This window comes from Acanthochromis polyacanthus, chromosome 4 (assembly GCF_021347895.1).
Source record: "Acanthochromis polyacanthus isolate Apoly-LR-REF ecotype Palm Island chromosome 4, KAUST_Apoly_ChrSc, whole genome shotgun sequence".
NCBI classification, from domain to species: domain Eukaryota; kingdom Metazoa; phylum Chordata; class Actinopteri; family Pomacentridae; genus Acanthochromis; species Acanthochromis polyacanthus.
The window spans coordinates 21,805,302-21,824,163 of NC_067116.1; the positions used below are offsets into that span (position 1 = coordinate 21,805,302).

The 18,862-nt window shown below is 40.4% G+C and overlaps 1 protein-coding gene across 2 annotated transcripts in view; it reads left to right on the forward strand.

Annotated features, from left to right (window-relative positions):
- The first annotated feature begins 13,898 nt into the window (after positions 1–13,898).
- dennd1b (DENN/MADD domain containing 1B) overlaps positions 13,899–18,862 on the forward strand; it is a 107,080-nt gene continuing 102,116 nt past the window's right edge. Inside the window, exons 1-2 of one of the 2 annotated variants that reach the window (XM_051946689.1) lie at positions 13,899–14,188; positions 14,785–14,849. In XM_051946689.1, the coding sequence (XP_051802649.1) occupies positions 14,172–14,188; positions 14,785–14,849 (82 nt within the window). In that variant the 5' untranslated portion in view covers positions 13,899–14,171. The remainder of the gene's footprint in view (positions 14,189–14,784; positions 14,850–18,862) is intronic. The other variant, XM_022209179.2, reaches the window with a different exon arrangement.

Sequence of the window (18,862 nt, forward strand, 5' to 3'; positions counted from 1 at the left end):
CAGGCGGAGACAGCCGAGTGTGTGTGGCAGGTTCAGAGCAGCGCCTGAAGGCATCGCGCCGCCTGCCCACATTCGCGCAACAAATCAAGTGGCACATCTTTCCCCAGCATCTCCAGCACGCACAGGTAGCTGTGCTGCATGAGCGCCTGACCTTACCTAGCGCTATTACTGTGGGCTGCAGAGTGCGGTGCTAAGTGCAACCTTTATTCTATATTGGCCTATTAGGAGCCACAGGGTGTTCTGATGGAGCGAGCCTGCCTATGCATGTGTGCGTCTGAGCATGCTGGTGAACATGAGCTGATCTATTGCAGTCCTGGGATGAGGGGGCCCAGGAGTTCATTAGGCTGCAGCTCAGGAGAGCAGCCGCAGGGAGCTGTGCTGGAGCCAAGTGTTGCCAGGAGGCTGAGTTGCAGGTCCGGTGGGGAGGGCTGCTGTTGATGTCCATGGCATGTTTGCTAACAGCCTGATTCCATCAAGTGGTGTAAACGCAGCGCAGCCAAGTGTGAGGGCTGACCCTTGGCCCCTTCCTATTTTTAACAACACAGTAGGCTATTTCAGTCAAAGGTAGACAGTTCAGTCGAGCACTTGTGGAGTGTAAATGATGCTAATATTCATGCAGGCGTACATTTGGGACCGAAAAATAACAAGACATGCAAAGAAAAAGTGCACAAGACTCCATCTGACTATCTACAGCTACTTTCGCTTATATGCCCTTTATCTGGAGGGCGAAGATCTACAATGCACTTTCAGTTTTCATCTCCATACTCCCACAACCCTTGTAAATGCATCAGAGGAGCAGAATACTACAAAATATTAAATACTCTTGAAGAGAAATGAAAAATGAAGCTCAAGGCATTTCATTGGACATTCGAGAAAAATATCTAAAAAATATAACAAAAACAAAAATGTGATAAAAGACTGTTTTACATGAGGGTCTAGTGAACAAATCCTTTCTCCTCCTTCCCTGTTTTGTGAGAATGAAAATAATCCCAAGAATAGTTGTGATTCATAAGAGGTAGGTATTGCACAGACACTACCCATATTTCATCATTTATTACACGGCTAAAAAATGACTCTCAAGTAGTCTAAATAACGACAGGCAGAAGACAGGCAATGCGTGGTGGGCTCCATTCCAAACAGGCATTTTACCTTTGGCATGAAGTCTATACATAAAACAGAGAATTGAATGTTTTCTTCTTCTCGGGGTCCTTCACGTTGACTTGGCCATATGGACACTGGAGGAGAGAATGAAATAAATAAAGGGTGTTCAGCAGCTACATGTGGAGCAGATCCTAAGTCACACAGAGAACAAGACGTGAACATGGACAAAGAACAGAGGAGCAAAGCAAAACACAGAGCACAACAGGATCAGGCAGAGGCAAATTAGGGCACAACCGGGGAGGAAGAGTGGGACAGGAAGCAGCAACACCGAGGACGAGATGAGACCGGGTGGGACAGGACGAGGACTGGACGAGCCAGAACAAGACTCATGAGGTGTGAGTAAAGGCTAACGTGACCCACTGGGCGTGTATCTATATCTAATTCCTTTACAGAGTGTTAAAAAAAACACTTGAAACTAAAGATGTTAAAACTAAAGTTCAATTCCTGTCAACATCCTATGAAGTCTGCACACCTGTGGGATTACCTGTGAACTGGGAGCTTCATAAAAGCTTTTTTTTTTCCTATGGATCTCTATCAGTAAAAGTCTGTCTGTAGCGTTCGGTGAGACAGAAACGATGCTTACAACATATTCTCCACATAGCCCAAATACTAAATAAATTAACATTTTAGGTTCAGAAAAAAACAAAGCCTTTCTCTACTTTGCAACCACTGATGTTTCACCATCCTTCACCTTTTCCTCGTATAGCCATGCTGGCTTTTAATCACTAAAGCAGCAATGCCCAGACTTTAGCACAGAACCAAAGAGCCAGAGTATTTGTCAGTGTGCCCTTTAAGTAAATATGCAGATTTTGTTTTGCCTACATTCAACAATACATTGACTATTATATACTGTACTTGCCATTTTCTGAACAAAGCACCCCTTTTCCTGATTATTTTGTAATCTGTTTATGTGCACCATCTGTCCTTAGCAGCAGGCAAATCAATCCAAGTACCAAAAGTTTCTTTTCCTATGCTTACTTCCACTGAATTACATGATATATATACATATACACACACACATACAAACATACATGCACCCCACACAGCAAACTGGAACCTCACCAGTGTTGACTCAGCTTTAAGTGCTTGAAGTGTTGCGTTTGTTTTACTGTAACTTGTGTTGTTGGCCCTTTTACCTAATTAAATTCATTTACTGTTCTTTTTAACACCATGGCCAGCTAATGTTGAGACACTCTCAACAGCCACTCACATAAATTAGTTGTTATGTGATGTTTTGCGCATAAGGAATTCAGAACATTTGTCCAAACAGTCTTGGAAAGCGCAGCCTACATCTAAGGTTAATTAACATTGGGAGCACAAAAGATCACACACAGGACACAACAGGACGAAACGCAACAGAACATAACAGCTGAGGAAAGATCAAGAGGAAAACACTGCACGCATAAACACACACATAAAAAAACAAAAAAAAACACGCAGAGCGAAGTGGAAGAAGACACAACCTGGGAAAAGAGAAAACAAAGAGCTCACATGTCTGCACGCGCTGCCACAGCATTTCCCTCTCTGACGGTGGGCATATTCTGTGAACACCTTAAACCCGCTGGAAGGGTCGACATACATCTGCTTCTTTGCCTGAACATAATGAAGATATTATTATTTAATTAGTGTGACATACAAGCACGTATGCTGGAATGTGACCTCTGCATACATAACTGTATACAGCACATATACTCACCCAAATGATGTAGGAACAATACAGAATATGAGCTTATACAGACAGATTGCTTTGGGTCAAGGAGAAGAGGGAATGATGACCTCTATGCATAGAAACAGATGTAAGACAGTCGAATTCTTATGATGTTAATTAATTAGCGCTATTACTTGTGCTTTTCAGTGGGTGAAAATCTACAGAGACTAATCAACTGGTAGCTCTGCAATAACTTCATCCATCAAAGATTGTCAGTAAAACATATTTCAGACACAATCAGTCGTTTATTTGGGCCAGTCATTCATTGTGCACAGCCACACACACACCTTCTGTAAGTGAAAAACACTGAACTCCTCTGCCATCCCTTAGGAAGTTAGAAAATGTCATCTCTCAGTCTGTTTCAAACTGAGAGCCCACTAGTTGGTGAGCTTTGACAGGCCACAAAGGGAAAAAGGCCCTAGGCCCTTTAGTGACACGGCCTGTCATTTCACATGGCATTGCAAGGCCACATAGTGAAGCTGGCATAGCTGGAGCCCCCTCTGTATTGTGCTTTTCCCACCCAGGCCCTAGCAGTCTCCTCAGGTCGCGGCCAACTTGCCTCAACTTCATCCACACTCAGAAGCACAATATTTACAGCAGATCAGCCTAAAGGCATGCAGATGACACCTATTCACTATCGTCATCAGCACAGAGCTCACTGGTTGTGTTTGATGGACGAGCAAGTAGGACTTGGTGAATATCATGCATCTGGCAGAAACAATTATCGTCATTACTTTAAGACACGAACTCTGTATTTTCAACTGGGTAGATACTCTGAGACAAAACGCTTTGAACCTGAAATATTTGAATAATATCAAGTCAAAGGATTTACACTTTTATGGCTAATATCTTTTTAAAAAATGTCAGGACTGCTTGTTAAGTAATGCAGAAATTTAATTATATAATAATTATGGAGATAAGAATGAAATAACTGAGTCTGAAATTGTCAATCAGTATATTCTCTTCTCATGATTAAAATTAAAGTAGCATTTATTTTTGCTGAATCCTGCCCTGGGGACAGTACAGACGCATCACAGGTGGAACATTATCACACTATCACAGCCACAGAACCTGCTTTCGGTAATGATGTTGGTGTTGGTCCAGCATTATTTGCACTGATTTGATATTTGGGTGTGACTAATTACATCTAAAAACAACACTTACTAACCAATCTACAGTAAGTGCCTATATTTGACATCATCATTGATTTTGTACTAAAAATCTGAAAAGTCACATTTACAAGGACATTTTGGTCATTGCAGTTAAGAAAATACAAAAAACACACTTCAAATGAATAGAGTTTTTCAGTCTTCACAAACTGATTGAGCTTGTAGACTTTACAGACCTGTATTATATTTTCATTGTAGCACTACAGCTCTTCTGCAATAATATTCACAAATGTGTGAGTATTACTTCATTCATGTGACTAAACTGTGCTTAGCTCTAGTCTAACAATCTAATTTTACTTAAAAATAACGTATATTTACTAAAAAATGCTGCACTATAACAGAGCCAAGATGACATTTTCTTACCATATTTTAGTCTGCTACATTTAAGAGCGAAATATTATTTCGACTCGAATACAATTATTTGACACTAACAGTTACATTCTAGTTTCAGATTTTAAAGACAAAGGCTGTGACTGACTAGGGTTGAACTGATTACTGGCTCAGTCAATTATTGGATCAGATTTTTTTCTTCTTTTTTTTTTAATTTGTGCTCAATTAATTTGAAAATGTTAACAATGTCCTGCCACCAGCGTTATCTGATGGATACACATTATGAGTAATAGCTTACTGACCAGACAACACTGACGGACACATTTCAATTAATACATTTTAAATAAACATATTGAAAACATAATTAGATAAAGACTTAACAAAGTTTTGTGTTGACGTTTATGTTGCTCTTAATTTTGACAGCAAACGTTTATATCTGTTGCAAATATTGGTTATTCGGGGTTGACTGATATGTTTTTTGAGATCTTATGCTAATTATTAGTACTCAAAGTGACAGACAATCCCACTGACTGCAGCTCCAGCACACCAGCTCGCCTACAACTCTTTCCAAACACGAAGCAACACAACGGCAAATTGTACTATTCTGGTATTTCACCAGTATGTGCTTGAACGGGAAACTGATGGTGAAGAAGAGGAACGATCGAGGAAGTCCCACGTTGCAATTTGACGAGATTAGTTATTTTGTTTTGTTATGTTACGTATTAAACTTTTCAAGTCTAAATCTGTGTTTTTAAGACTGTCTTTTGGTACACTGCAGTCTCCACTTGGAATTGCTCAGCAGTGGCTTTGACTGCTTATTGGTCCCAATTTCAGTCATCAGGAGGATTTCTTTTTAGGTCCAATACTGATTATTAGTAATCGACATGACTGATAACTGGCATTAGGAAACAATAGAGGGTGTCAGTGAAAGTGAAAATAATGGTGGTTTAATTTACAATAACACAAATACAAATTTGTAAAAAACAAAAGAAAAATCCGATAGTGCTGGCTGGAACATTATTTGAGACAATATAATGACTAAAGATAGAGAGAGCAGCACACTCTGAAATCAAATTACTTCCTTTGGAATTGGTTTTTAAAAAATGACAGAAACATGTTGATAATCAGTCAGTCCCTATTGTAGGGCTGCATGTTTTGAAGAAAATATCTATTTGTGATTTTTCTAATATTGTGCTCCTGCATGAGACACTATCCACAGCGTAACTGTTGCACAAGGAGGATGGCTTTACCTTGTAAAACCCAGGGGGGCGTGGTCTGCGACCCCTGTTCAACAGGGGGGGGGTGGTCTGCGACATCATCTTTCGTCAATTTACAATCAGGTCCTTTCAAAACTCCCCAAAAGAACTACTCAGCAGACTCATGCTAATGACCACTATTAGCACACGAGGGCTCAGTGACATCTGTGCATTTCAGTGACTCTCACCGATACTCACAACCACCATCGTTGAGTAGTCAGATAAGTTTTGGTATTGGTCGTTGGAATAATAGGCCTGGACACACCTCACAGAGGTTTAAAAGCTGAGGCAACAAAAAACCACTACCAGAACTGAAGAAGCCTCTTGGATGAGAGGTGAAATGTCTTCAAGGAATTTTCCTAAAGTCCAGTGGATTGATTGAAACTACTTTGGATATCTAACATCATCTCAACATAAATATAACATGCTGCAATATTTAAGTGTTGCTTATAGGTCAATCAGTTGAGTATTGCAGTTACACCAATCAGGTATAACATCATGACCACCTGCCTAATACTGTGCTGGTCTTCTTTATGTAGCTAAAATTCCTCTGACCCAGTGGGGCGTGGACACAGGACCTCTGGGATGTCACTGAATTCTGTGGGTCCTGTGGGTTGCAGGGTGGGACCTACCGGTACCTAGATCATACTTATCCTGGAACATCCCACAGATGCTCAATAAGATTTGGATCTGAGGAGTATGGAACCTGAGTGAACACCTTAGCTCTATCGTGTTCCTCAGGTGAGCAGTTTTTTTTGCAGTGTTTAAGGGTGCAGTGCCCTACTGAGGGTGTCAACTGGCATCAAGGACTGCTGTTGCAGCGGTTGATAGGAGGTGTTGTGGGGCTGCTTGACCTTGCAATGTTTAGGTGGGTGGTTCAGGTCAAACATACACTTTAATGTCAGAACTCAAGGTTTCCCAGCAGAACTTTGCATTATAACAAGATGATTCACTTCAGCTGTCAGTGGTCATAATGTTGAGGCTGCATGGGTGTAAATACAGGATGCAACACTTGAAAAGAGAGCGTTCTCTGAGTGAGCAAATGGCTGACTACTTCACCTAAGTCATATACTAATTAATAAACTTGTACTTGTGGTATTCTTGCACTGCAGTCCTACAGTTCCAGTAGAAACACGTGGGGACTTTTCATTCATCATACCAAGTGGTGCTAACCTGACTGTTAACATGACACAATTGGATTTGAAGTCGTTCAAGTGATGCATCTCACCTCACATGCCTCTCTATGGATTGCGTGGATGGCCATGTCCTCCTCCGTGAACTGTGCAGCAGCAGCAGCAGCACCGTGCTCGCCCCCCACGCTGCGTGTCTCCGCGTCACCGCCGCCCTCCTCCCTCCTCCTCCTGCCGGTATCGATCTGCAACACACCGCTGTCCGCCTGTCGCTTCCAGCTTTCTCCTGAGAGCTTCGGTATTGACATAGTTACAAGTCCTCTATTACACCGGACACGGAGGAGAATCAGTCTGCTGATCGTACCTGGGTAATTCTGGTGAAACATACTCCTGTTAAAAATACTTTATGTGTCATTTAAAGCCAAAGAGGAACGTGGTTCGTTACTTTGACATTGTTTCCCCACTTGGAGTTACGCAAAAAAAAAGAGAGACAGAAGTTGTGAGGAATAAAAGACCAGCACTAGTTAAATACAATGAATGCGCCTCTCTCTGTTTGTGTCATCAAAGATTGTCTATGCAGCATGTTTACTTTCTGCCTCCTCCTCCCTGTTTTCCCTGCACTGAAATGTAATCCACTTCCTCATCTGGCTCTCGTCACACTGCTGACATGTGACCATCTAACTCTGATCCACCGGTTCACACAGCGCCTCTGCTGTTCAAAGCGTTCAAAGCTGCTGCTCAGGTCTCCCATGTGAGGATAAGAACACTTTGGTGAGACATAGATGGCTACAATCACCAAAAAACAAAACAGAAAATAGGGGAAAATGATAATAGATTTTGTTAACTCACTGTACTGTTACATGCAGGATGTGATTTGTTATTTTTTTCTATTGGCATATCCTCCCTGCTCCCTCAGCACCAACCACATGCCTGTATAAAGATGATTACAGGTTAACGAGGGGATGCATTTTGGTCATTTTGCTAAAAGGAGTGAGCTCATCCCCCCTTAAATCGACCCCTCAGATGTTGCTGCTGCTGCTAATGAAGTAATGTCATATTATAGGGCCATGTGTGTGTCAATATCCTGCATCCACATAGTGTCTTATGGATGCAACAGGAGAAAACACTCATTCATCCCAGTACAATCAGTTATGAAAGTATTTTTTTGTTTGTTTGTTTAATCCAAGGTCCTAACAGATCCATGATACACATTCTGACATATTACAGTTGGAGTCGTGGAATGCTGTAGGCAAATGGTGCTGGAGCTAAGCTATAAAAAGCCCTCCCAAAATACAAGAGAAATCATAGAAAAAAGTGGAATGAGCATTGGATATTTAAACAGATTAAACAGCGTGAGAGAAAAAAAATGGTATAAATGAAATCTGGGGTTATGGAGACAAAAATAAGAAAAATCAGATCAGGATCTGTTTTATTCCCAGTAGGTTTTCACATATGACTAGGTTTTGGTGCTTAACACCAGTAAACACTAGCACTTGTTGGAAGTCAAATCAACAGTAAATGTTAGAAGTCAAATGAGTGCAGAAAATCTAAGCTATCATAAAGTAATAAGGTAACCGATATGCTTACAATGTTATTTAAGTGAGACAGCTATACAGATTGTGCAGGAAGGTACAAATTGTTTGCCTGAGACAAACATTGTGACAAATCTCACAATCTTAATTTCAAGTTAACAATTTTAGCGTATTTCTCAAGGTATGCAGGCAATAACTTTCATGGAGGCACAGCAATGAATAGTACACACAGATAAATTCATTCATTCATGGATCTCGGCCTTCCCGAGACCCTCATGAGGATTAAGCGGCGTGTAGAAAATGGATTTCATGGCAGTTTTGTATTTAGGTGAAACTATCAAGCTATCTTTGATGCAATAATTTATTTCTTAAGAGGGCTGTTACACCAGCATGGTTTTACTACTTTTAATGCAGTAATGCTGGCTTTATTCATCCAGTTATGAGATGTCTATATCTGAGATTGTAACCGCCGCAGTTGGGGTGAAGAGAATTTCATTTGAAGTGTTCAGATCATCAAAACATTGCACTCCAAGTCCGTCTGCAATCATTAATTTAACCCCTAAAGACTCATGTCTGTGTATCAAACGTTCCCATCTCTTTCTCCACCCACCACTCCCATCTATTGTAGCTCAAGCACACCAGCTCACCTGCAGTTCTGCTCATACACTCTAACACTATGTTACACAATGGCAAGTTATGATATTGAAGTAAGTCAGCCATATCTGCTGCAACCAGAAACTGATTCTGTCGAGGAATGATTCAGAATACAGAGAGCTACACCCTGCAAGTTTACCAAATCACTTCCCCAAAAGTCTGAATCTGTGTTTTTTATGCTGTCATCACTAGACTGCAAGCATCAACCACGATGCTGCTTGCTCGTAATACTCATGATGTGTCTTCAAGCATATTAAAAACACCATATGGACATGTTAACAAGGTAAAAAAAAAACAAACAGAGGGGGCCTTTAAAGAATGAGGAGCCTCCATACTGGTAGTGTTGGTTTTATTCATCTAATTTTGAGATGCCTGCATCTGAGATTTAGGAACTGCAATACTATGGGAGTGAGGAGAATTTTATTAGAGGTGCTCAGAGCATCAAAAATGACTATTTATAAAGACCAGGAGCAACATGATATAGAGCAAAAGCAGCAGCCATATTTTTTGTACAGATTACACCACAAAGAGTTTTCAAGAAAACTGCATTCCAACAAACTGACACGTAAACCTTCCCTCTCAAGGAACACCTTCTTTCTCTTCTCTCCTTGACTGCAATACAGCGCAAATGAAGAGCACTTCCCATAGTATTAAAGTAAAATGGTGACTTGGACCAAGCACTGCAAGGTTGATGAGTGGACATTAATGAGTCCTCTCAAGGTTATCCGCTGCTTTAAGCCACTACTGATGATGTGTCTACTCTGGAATTATGGGTAATGAAACCTGACAAGTGTCTTTTGACTGACATTGTGAGGTCAATTCACCCTCAGACAAATTGCACAACACTGGTAAAAAAATTTGCATGCACATTAGCATGGAAGACAGAAAAAAATCAGTGGATGTATATATTCTCCAAGCCAAGTTTTTTTTTTTTTTTCCCATTGTAAGTATATTTCTTAACCTTTCTGTATTTGGCAGTTTTGCAACCCACATGATTATTGTATATTGCGAAAACAACCTGATTAATGTCAGGCAAAACAGATGTTTTGTAGATTTACATTGCGATAGACTCCAGAATCAATGAAAGAGCTTGTGTTAACTCTGCCGCGGGCTGCACTTCCTCTCAGCTGCATTTTCCCAACATGAACCCTTGTTGTGTGTTTTCTTTTAAGTGCCATTTCGATTCTGCAAGACACATTGTGTGCACCTCAGGTAAGTAATATGTTTGAAGCCATTATGTATTATATTTTGGGGGCCTCTGAAGGACAATAGGATGCTGTATGGTCCTTTTTTCAGTGCTACGTTCTCTTAAATGAATATTATCTTCACCTGTTTACTCTTTCACTTACTTGAAATGTGAAACCCACAGCTGATAAGGACTTTATATATTTGTCTCTTTGTGTGTGTGTGTGTGTGTGTGTGTGTGTGTGTTTGTCTGTGCGCATCATGTTGTGTTTTTTTTCTCCTATGTAAAGGCAACAGCCCTGCCATTATCATTTCGTATGGATGCCTGAAACAGCATGCCCCAGTCTGCTGCCACTTAATTACCTTCCAGTCAGCCTGAAGAAATCTGGCTCTCATCCAGACAGACTCTCTGGAGAGGCGAGAGAAGTACTTCTAAGCCATTGGTTTCAATTTACCAAGGGACAAATATTACTTAAACATGAGATTCAATGCAAACATAAAAAGGAAAGTCCACGCTAAAATAGAATTGCGTGATATAGTGATTTTGACCAATGGTGTCAACATCCACAAAAGACAAATATCCCCCTCAAGATTTTCAAGGAACTGAGAGTGTCAAATGATTAATTTGCAGCATCATCAGGTGCCATTTCAGGGAGGTGGTCCAGTGACAAATTAGTTTTAGGGTGCGTTTTCTCTTTAAGAGGCCGGTGACTCAGCTGATTCTTGAGCAAAGTGTTTAATGCAGAGTCCTGGAGCAGCTACTAATAGTGGTACACAAGCAGGATAACTACATGGTTTGAGTGAATCACACAGTTTTTGATCATTTAAAAGCTTGTAACTGAGTTATGCACTACGACTTTAACATTTATTTTATGCAAGGACTGCCGTTTTTCTAACACGGTTTCTGTAAGTAGCGTATACTCATGACACACTGTGATTATGAAGGGGAAAGTCAAGTAATTGTGTCAGCTTTGACCTCTACTGCTCACCACAGTTGGATCTGTTGGCCACCAAGCAGATCTTCTGTTGAGGGTAAATGGCCTTTCTAAAGGACACTTCATTGGTGGTAATGAGGGCAAGGGAAACACTGATCTTTGATTTTCATTGCTCAGATCAAACCGACAACCAACCTTTTTGCTTTACTAAATAGTTCTCGACTGTTATATATCCCAATATACCCCCTAAAAAAGCATTGCTTTTTATGTGCTGTGGGCATGGATTACATTATTACCACCGTACTATTGCTGTTTGCGTGCATTGCCTCCAAACCTGCCAGCTCTGTACGTTGTGCATGTGTGTTTCAACCAACACCTGTGCTACAGTTTTCTACGTGTTAGTTTGTGATGATTCCATTTAACACACCTTAACTTTTTGAAATGGTTCCAACATTACACAGCACAATTTAATATTAAAACAAAACCCCCCAAAAAATGAAGAAAAATGACAAGACAGGGCAGCAAACTTGGCTAATGTGTGGACCACCTCTACTAATATTGTACTCCAACAGAGCAAACTCCCTTTGCTATTCATCACAATGACCCAAACCAATCTCGTCTGATCATCAGTGAAGGAGGTATCTGAAATTTGGGGGCATTTACTTGCGTTGCAGATCAGTAAACGAATAACATTGTGCTGAATTACATATAAAATTGCCACAGTCTTTATATTTATAATCACCAATTATTTTGTCTGAAACTAAATATTTCTCTGATCAACGTTTTGTTCCAACAATCGACCAAATACATTTTTTTTTTGCACATGTTGTGATCAGGGCTGCATGTATGTAACAAACCCACAGAGGATTATCCCCTCACTCCTATTTAGTACTTTAGTGTCTTTCAGCTAATCATTTTGGTTTTTGTGGTTTGGTAATATACTGTTTTGGTGCGCTCACTCTCGTGTCCATATGTAGCCAGCAGCTGTTAAACATACTGTCCAGACCCTGCTTAACAACACGGTTAGAGACTCAAAATACAAGTATGTTGAAAATGTTGAAAAACTTAGAAGAACTTGACAACATGTTGTGGATTCCTCACCAAGAATTCTCTGAGAGATTTATTAGATTTATTATTGTACTTTATTAGCAAGATAGTCATTTTTTTTTTAGAGTTGAATATAAACTGCAAGAAGGAAAGAGGAAACAGCTTATCCAGTTGCTGAGAACATATATTGCTCAAACTGTATTACATTTTCCCTCAGAGTTTTGAGAGCATAGTGAATGATGTTCTAATGCTAACCATATTTTTTTTGGTTTGTACCAAATAGTTTTACAGTGTTGGAGCAGAGTGTTGGGGAGTTTGTGTTGAGCTGCAACAAACAATTTAGGATTTTCTTGGAAGACTTTTCACACATTTTCTGAAAATATTTAAAAGCATTGTCTTGCCAAATTTGGGGGATTTTTTTTTCAAAAACAATTTTTGAGGAAAACTTTCAAGAAATTATTGGAATTTTTTTGTGAAGGTTTTGCAAATGTTGAGAAATTTGGGAAAATTTTTTGGCTGAATTTTTGGATTTTTTTCAAACAAGGAAACAATCTTTTTTGGTGCCCGTAAATGAGGACAACAGGAGGGTTAATCATGATAGCTGATTCTGTGCATGTATTTTATTAGATATAGAAATCTTGTTATAATACAACATTCAGCTGGGAAACCTTGAGTGCTGACATTCATGTGGATGTTTGACATGTACCACCCACTTAAACACCGCAGGTCAAGCACACACCCCCTCCATGGCAAAAGCCATCTTTGATGTCAGTTGCCACCCTCAGCAGGACATTGCACAATGACACACTGCAAAAATTGCTTGGCCCGGGGAACAACACAGAGCTCAGGTGTTCACATAGCTTCCACACTCTAAAGATCCAAATCGTATTGAGCATCTGTGGGATGTACCAGCATAAGTCTGATCTATGTAGGTCCCACCCTGCAACCCACAGAATTCACTGCCACCATCCCGGTGTCACAGCATTCCCAGCGTTCCTGTGTCCGTGCCCCACTGGTTCAGAGGAGTTTTACCAGCATATAGACGACCAATAAAATATTAGGCGGGTGGTCATAAAGTTTTGCCTGATCAGTGTGTACACTTAGGTAGGGTGTATAAAAATATAAAAAAGTAAAGAAGTTAAATGAGCACGAGAATTTAGCAGCTTGTAATCAACACACGTTTCCTTCCGGGTTGGTGGAGCCCAACAGGGTTACAGGATGACTACATGTTTGACATTTGTGAGGTGGCCAAAATGCAAATGTTTCCCCATGTCTGATGTGTACATAGGCAAAACTGTTTATGATCACCAATAAAAATTTATTGCACAATTTGCTGTGTTATGATTTGTTTACAGATCCAAAATCAAGTCGTTGAGAAAACCTCAGGTAAGAAACTCACCCACTATAATCCCCACCATAACATAGCCAGCCTTCATAATTTAGTCAATGTTCAGTTCAGGTCTCTTGGTAAACTTTAAATGGCATTGAAACAACTTCATTGGTCTGAGGAAATCAGTAGAAAATGGCTTTAAATGAGGACCATAGACCGTATATGAGGATTACAGACTGTTTATGAGCACATAGACTGTATGCGAGGACAATGTTATATGAGGACACAGACTGTGACTGTAGAGGAGGACACATACTGTATATAAGGACTACAGACTGTATATGAGGACACAGACTGTACATTGGGACACATATTGTATATCAGGACCACAGACTTTATATCAAGACAGACTGTGACCGTGGAGGAGGACGCTGCGGGCAGCAAGGTGCTCATCTGACGCGCTGACGTCACCAAGTCTTTGACAGCACTTCCTGGAGTGGTGTTTGTTGTGGGAAATGTCCACGGTGCTGCTCAGCTGAGGATTTAGGCCACTGAAACGGCGGGGAGAGACGGCACAAACTACCGGGCTACACCACCTCCAAGCATGTGGTCGCGACAGCTTTCGACCGGTATCAGATAAGAGAGACGAGACCGAGGAAGGACGAGCTGGAAATATCCCCGGACAGAGCAGAGCCGCCGACAGCACCGAGCTGTCGCGATGTTGTAACTAAACCATGGACAGCAGGATAAAGTAAGACCTCCGAGTTTTGTGTTTCCCCCCTCCTCTGTCGCTTTTAGACGTACAACTGTCGAGCTAATATGCGGTTCAGGTTCGTAGCGTTAACTCTGAGCTGCATGTGAAATGCGAAGGAATGTTTGGCGTAATTTGAGCTATCTCCAGCCGTGGATTTAACAGCCAGGCCAGCTGGCTCGACAGCATTTGGGTCAGTCTGTTGCTGTGTCTACTAGCTGACCACCAATTAGCAGCTCCGCTAGCCAAGCACACAGCTTTAAATAGGTAACATGTGGACACGACGCCGAGAGAGCAGCTCCTGTGACCCAACTCAGTGCAGATAACGCTATGTTGTCACCGATAGGAGAACTTCTGTGCCTTACATAGAGATTTAAGCACACTCAGCATTAGCTAACCTACTGTTATTGACTGATGGAAAGTAGGACAAGAGAGCACAGGTCCACTTTATGAATGCATACGCAGTGGAATTTAATAGCAGCCCAGTTGCTGTGAGTGCTAATGCTGAGTGCACACTTGTTGCCAATGCTTGTGATTATGTGCAGCAACACCTGTAATTAATTCTCTTGGGTAAACTGCGTGCAATTCTTTTTCAGGGAGAATCCAGAAAGAACATTTGATCTGGTTGTACAAGTGGCATGTCCAGCATCTGAAAATGAGGGTAGGTGAATTATTGTTTCTGTTAAAAAAATGTTCCGTCTGTAGTCTGCTTGATGTACAAATGTATACACTTTCTGAACCCCCAAATGACATTTTTATCGGTTGGTCGTTTGAACATAAGAAAGTTGATATTTTTAAGTTAAATTTTCCCATTTTTGCTGCCTTTCTGTATTGCATATGAATGTATGTGTGACTTATCTTAATATATGTGAATATGTTGTTTTGAAGTCAGGGAAATTTTGATAGGTGACATTTCATAGACAGAATCATTAAGAAACTAACTGAAAGATTTACTGAAAATCTGCATATCTGCAAGTTCTCACGTATAATAGGGTGTACTTGTTTTTAATTTTTTAATCTATCAGTCCGAAATGACTAGTTGATAAGCATCAAATTAATCATTAGCAATTGTAATCGCTGCTTATTCAGCTAAGTCTTTTGTCGAGGAAAATTACCAAACATTCTTGGCTATAAGCACTTGAAAAGTTAGGATTTTGGCTGCTGATGATGCAAAACAGTGCAAGTGAATATGCCACAGTGTGCTGTGGGATTTAGATGGATATTTTTCACAATAGTTGACATTTTAGAGACTATTACAATAATAATTCAATAAAAAACTAAGAATTTGTGGGCCTCACATCCCACTTGATAAAGATATTCATGGGTGTTTGCCAGTTGTCTTTTTGTGTGCAAAGTGTTTGCAAAAATGACTGTTTTTCTCCAGTTTGTAATTACAGTAATTGTAAGACTGCACAGCCAGGATGCCATGTGAGGCTGGTAGCAGTTGCCGCATGTACTTGCACATTATTTTAAGTCCGGCAGCAAGTGTCACAGAGCTAAAACGCATGGCTCAGTCCAGTCTTACACAATGAGAGTGATCATTATGGCTGTGGTGTTATTATGTGTGCATGATTCAGCGTTTACTCTGTCAAGATTTTAAGTACAAGGGAAGGTCAAGACTGAGCTCACCTGTAAAGTTGTGGTGTCAGAGATGCTAGCAGCTTTAATATCTTAGAGTTAGTGTTATACATTCTTCATTTATTTGACAGATTTGCGTGACCAGAGGCTCACCATTGTAGGCATTTTTCTTGCAACCGTGATCCCACAAAGATTGTTTTAGCAAGATCATGCTTGGGTCAGCAAGCGGCATTAATTGTTCTGTTGTTTGCATTGGTCAGACATTCCAGTAGTGGTGACCACGACTAGCTGGGGAAATGACTGTGGCCGATGTAGAACAACACCATATTCTACCCTTTATAAATATGGGAAATAAAGTACGGCAGACTTCACATCAATATCGAGTGTCGTTCATAAGTCAAATATCATGTGAAAACATTTTCGCTGCATATTACACCAGCTGTCTTATTTTGCCCACTCAGTGTTGACTTTAAAGAGGTGTTATTGGAGGGTTCACTTGTGCAGCTGCTGAGCTGACCAGAGTAGACTGAAAGTTGTCCTTGGATGTAGTCCTCATATTGGATTTTAAACCAAACTCATAAACCACCAGCCTGTGCTGTAATAACTGACTTCCTCCATGTATGATCTTGGGTCAGACTCATATCCGGACTCCTGCTCCCTGGAGCAAAGCTACAGAGCAACATTTGCACACCTCAGGTCAAATGGGACATACACATTCTGCTCAGTCATTCCACCAAAGTGCTCTGACTTCTGATTGGATGTAAAAACGGCTCTCTGAGGAAGTTGCTATAATGTGGATCTAGACTGCCTGCCAGGTGGAGTTTATGGTTGTGGTGGTTTGTTTTTTAAAAGAAGCAGTTTCAGATAACCATATGAGGAATGAGTCACTTCTCCCTGAATCTGATCAATTTCCCTTTCTTTGACTTGGCTTTAGCTGAAGTCTGGATGAAATGAAATGCTTCTTGAATGTCAGAACTGTGCAGAATGAACTGTTATCGTTGTCCGAGGTCTGAATGAATAGATTGTGTGTGAATATTACAAATATACACGTGTGTCAGGCCCTAAAATGCAGCCTACTCTATAGTTCTGTTTGCATTTGTCTCAATGCTGCGGTATGAGCTTTTACTGTGAGCTGAATGGGTTAATGGTGTGAGTCATATCAGGCGGGCTTTGACCACGCTGTGAAACCTCACCACAATCTAGAGCTGTGTTTCTTGCAGCCAAACATTAGGTGCTTTGCCAAAAAGTGGCACTTCACATTCACACATTATCTTCCCACTGCTTCGTGGAAGCAAACAAACAATAATGCAACCATGATGGGCTATAATTAAATTGTCATAGCAACATGTAGAGCGTTTGGAGAAGTGATAGAAGGGTTAAGCTCTCACATCTCCTCTTTACAGTTAAGGGAGCTCAAGTTTAATTTTAGATAGATTTTTGGCTGCGTTTCTGTTATTGTGCGCTCCGTCTACCAGCAGAGTAGTTTAGCCTGAAATCCTTTTTAGTGACTGAAGAGGTGACCTGCTTGAGTGGATGGAAAGCTTGGTGTGTGTGCAGAGTTTTGCTGATGCTGCATGGCTGTTTTGCCACTCTCACCACATCCTGGTACTACAAGTTTGAAACTAGATCCATTTGCAGCGGCATAAAACAATGCCATTGTAGTTCAGGTGGTAGTTTCCTTTGTGAATATTTGTCATGATCAGACTGAAGACTTAAAAATGTGTACAACAGTCAGATGGAAATATCTTTCTCCTGTATAGATGGTCAGTGTACCGCCTATCCCTCAACTTCCTGTGTTAACTTGGTTTCACAGGAAATATCTTTCTCCTGTATAGATGGTCAGTGTACCGCCTATCCCTCAACTTCCTGTGTTAACTTGGTTTCACACTTTCTGTAGGCAGCAGTGTACTTGCAGACAACACCCACACATTTTCAGACAGGCCTGCAGTAAGACTGCATTTTAATAAGTTGTTTCATGCTGACGTTTTTAAACCAAAGGTCTCAGAATATAGTGCTAAAGTTATCATTTTTGTTGGCAGTTAAATATTTCATGAACTGTAACTGTATCAAGTCAGTACTACTAGTGTCAATAACTAATCAATAAGTCATGAATCAGCATGCAAGTTTTGATTTATGTTTATAGACAGAGCAAGAGAGTCCCAACACACAGGAATCCGGCTCTGGGGGGGATTTCAATGGCTGGACATGTTTACTTTCCATACAGTTTGGATAATTGTGTAGTGTACAATATTGCTGTTCTCTGAACCAGTAATAGTAGCATGATGTGGCAACAGGAGCACCAGAAAGTAAAAATAAAAGGTATTGTTTACCTTGACTTCACCCAACCTTAAGTAATCACCAACCTGCACTTTTTCATCTGATCTGTTCACCGTGGCAGCCTCCCCTCTAACCAGGGCGTCCTTTTAATGTTACAATGAAGTGTAACATTACAACGTCTCTCTCTCATCCAGATCTGAAAGCTCAGAAGCCAGTTTTATTTGTTGTTATATATCGTCCTCCTGCTCTTTACTCTGAGTTTTTATCTCAATTCTCAGACTTTTTATCTGATTTAGTGCTCATGTCAGATAAAGTCATTATTGTGGGCGTCTTTAACATTCATGTTGATGTTGACAGTGACTGCCTTACGACAGCTTTTAATTTAATATTAGACTCAATTGGGTTTTCTCAACATGTAAATAAACCAACTCATAGTTTTAATCACACCGTTGACCTTGTCCTGACTTATGGCGTAGAAATCAAACAGTTAATAGTATTTCCCCAGAACCCTTTTCTTTCTGCCCTTTTTATGATAACATTACAATTTAAACCAATAGATTGTATAGGAGTTGAGCACAAATATGATTACAGTAGATGCCTGTCTGACAATTCGGTAACTAAATTTAAGGAAGTAAAACCCTCTGTATTTACTTCAGCACCATTTGCTGATAAAATGCAAGGCAAATATTATAATTTTACCCCAACAGAAGTGGATTATTTTGTTAAAATACAGAAATTGTTCTGTAAAGCGTCTTGAGACAATTTGACTGTAATTGGCGTTATATAAATAAAATTGAATTGAAAATAGAATTGCTGCAT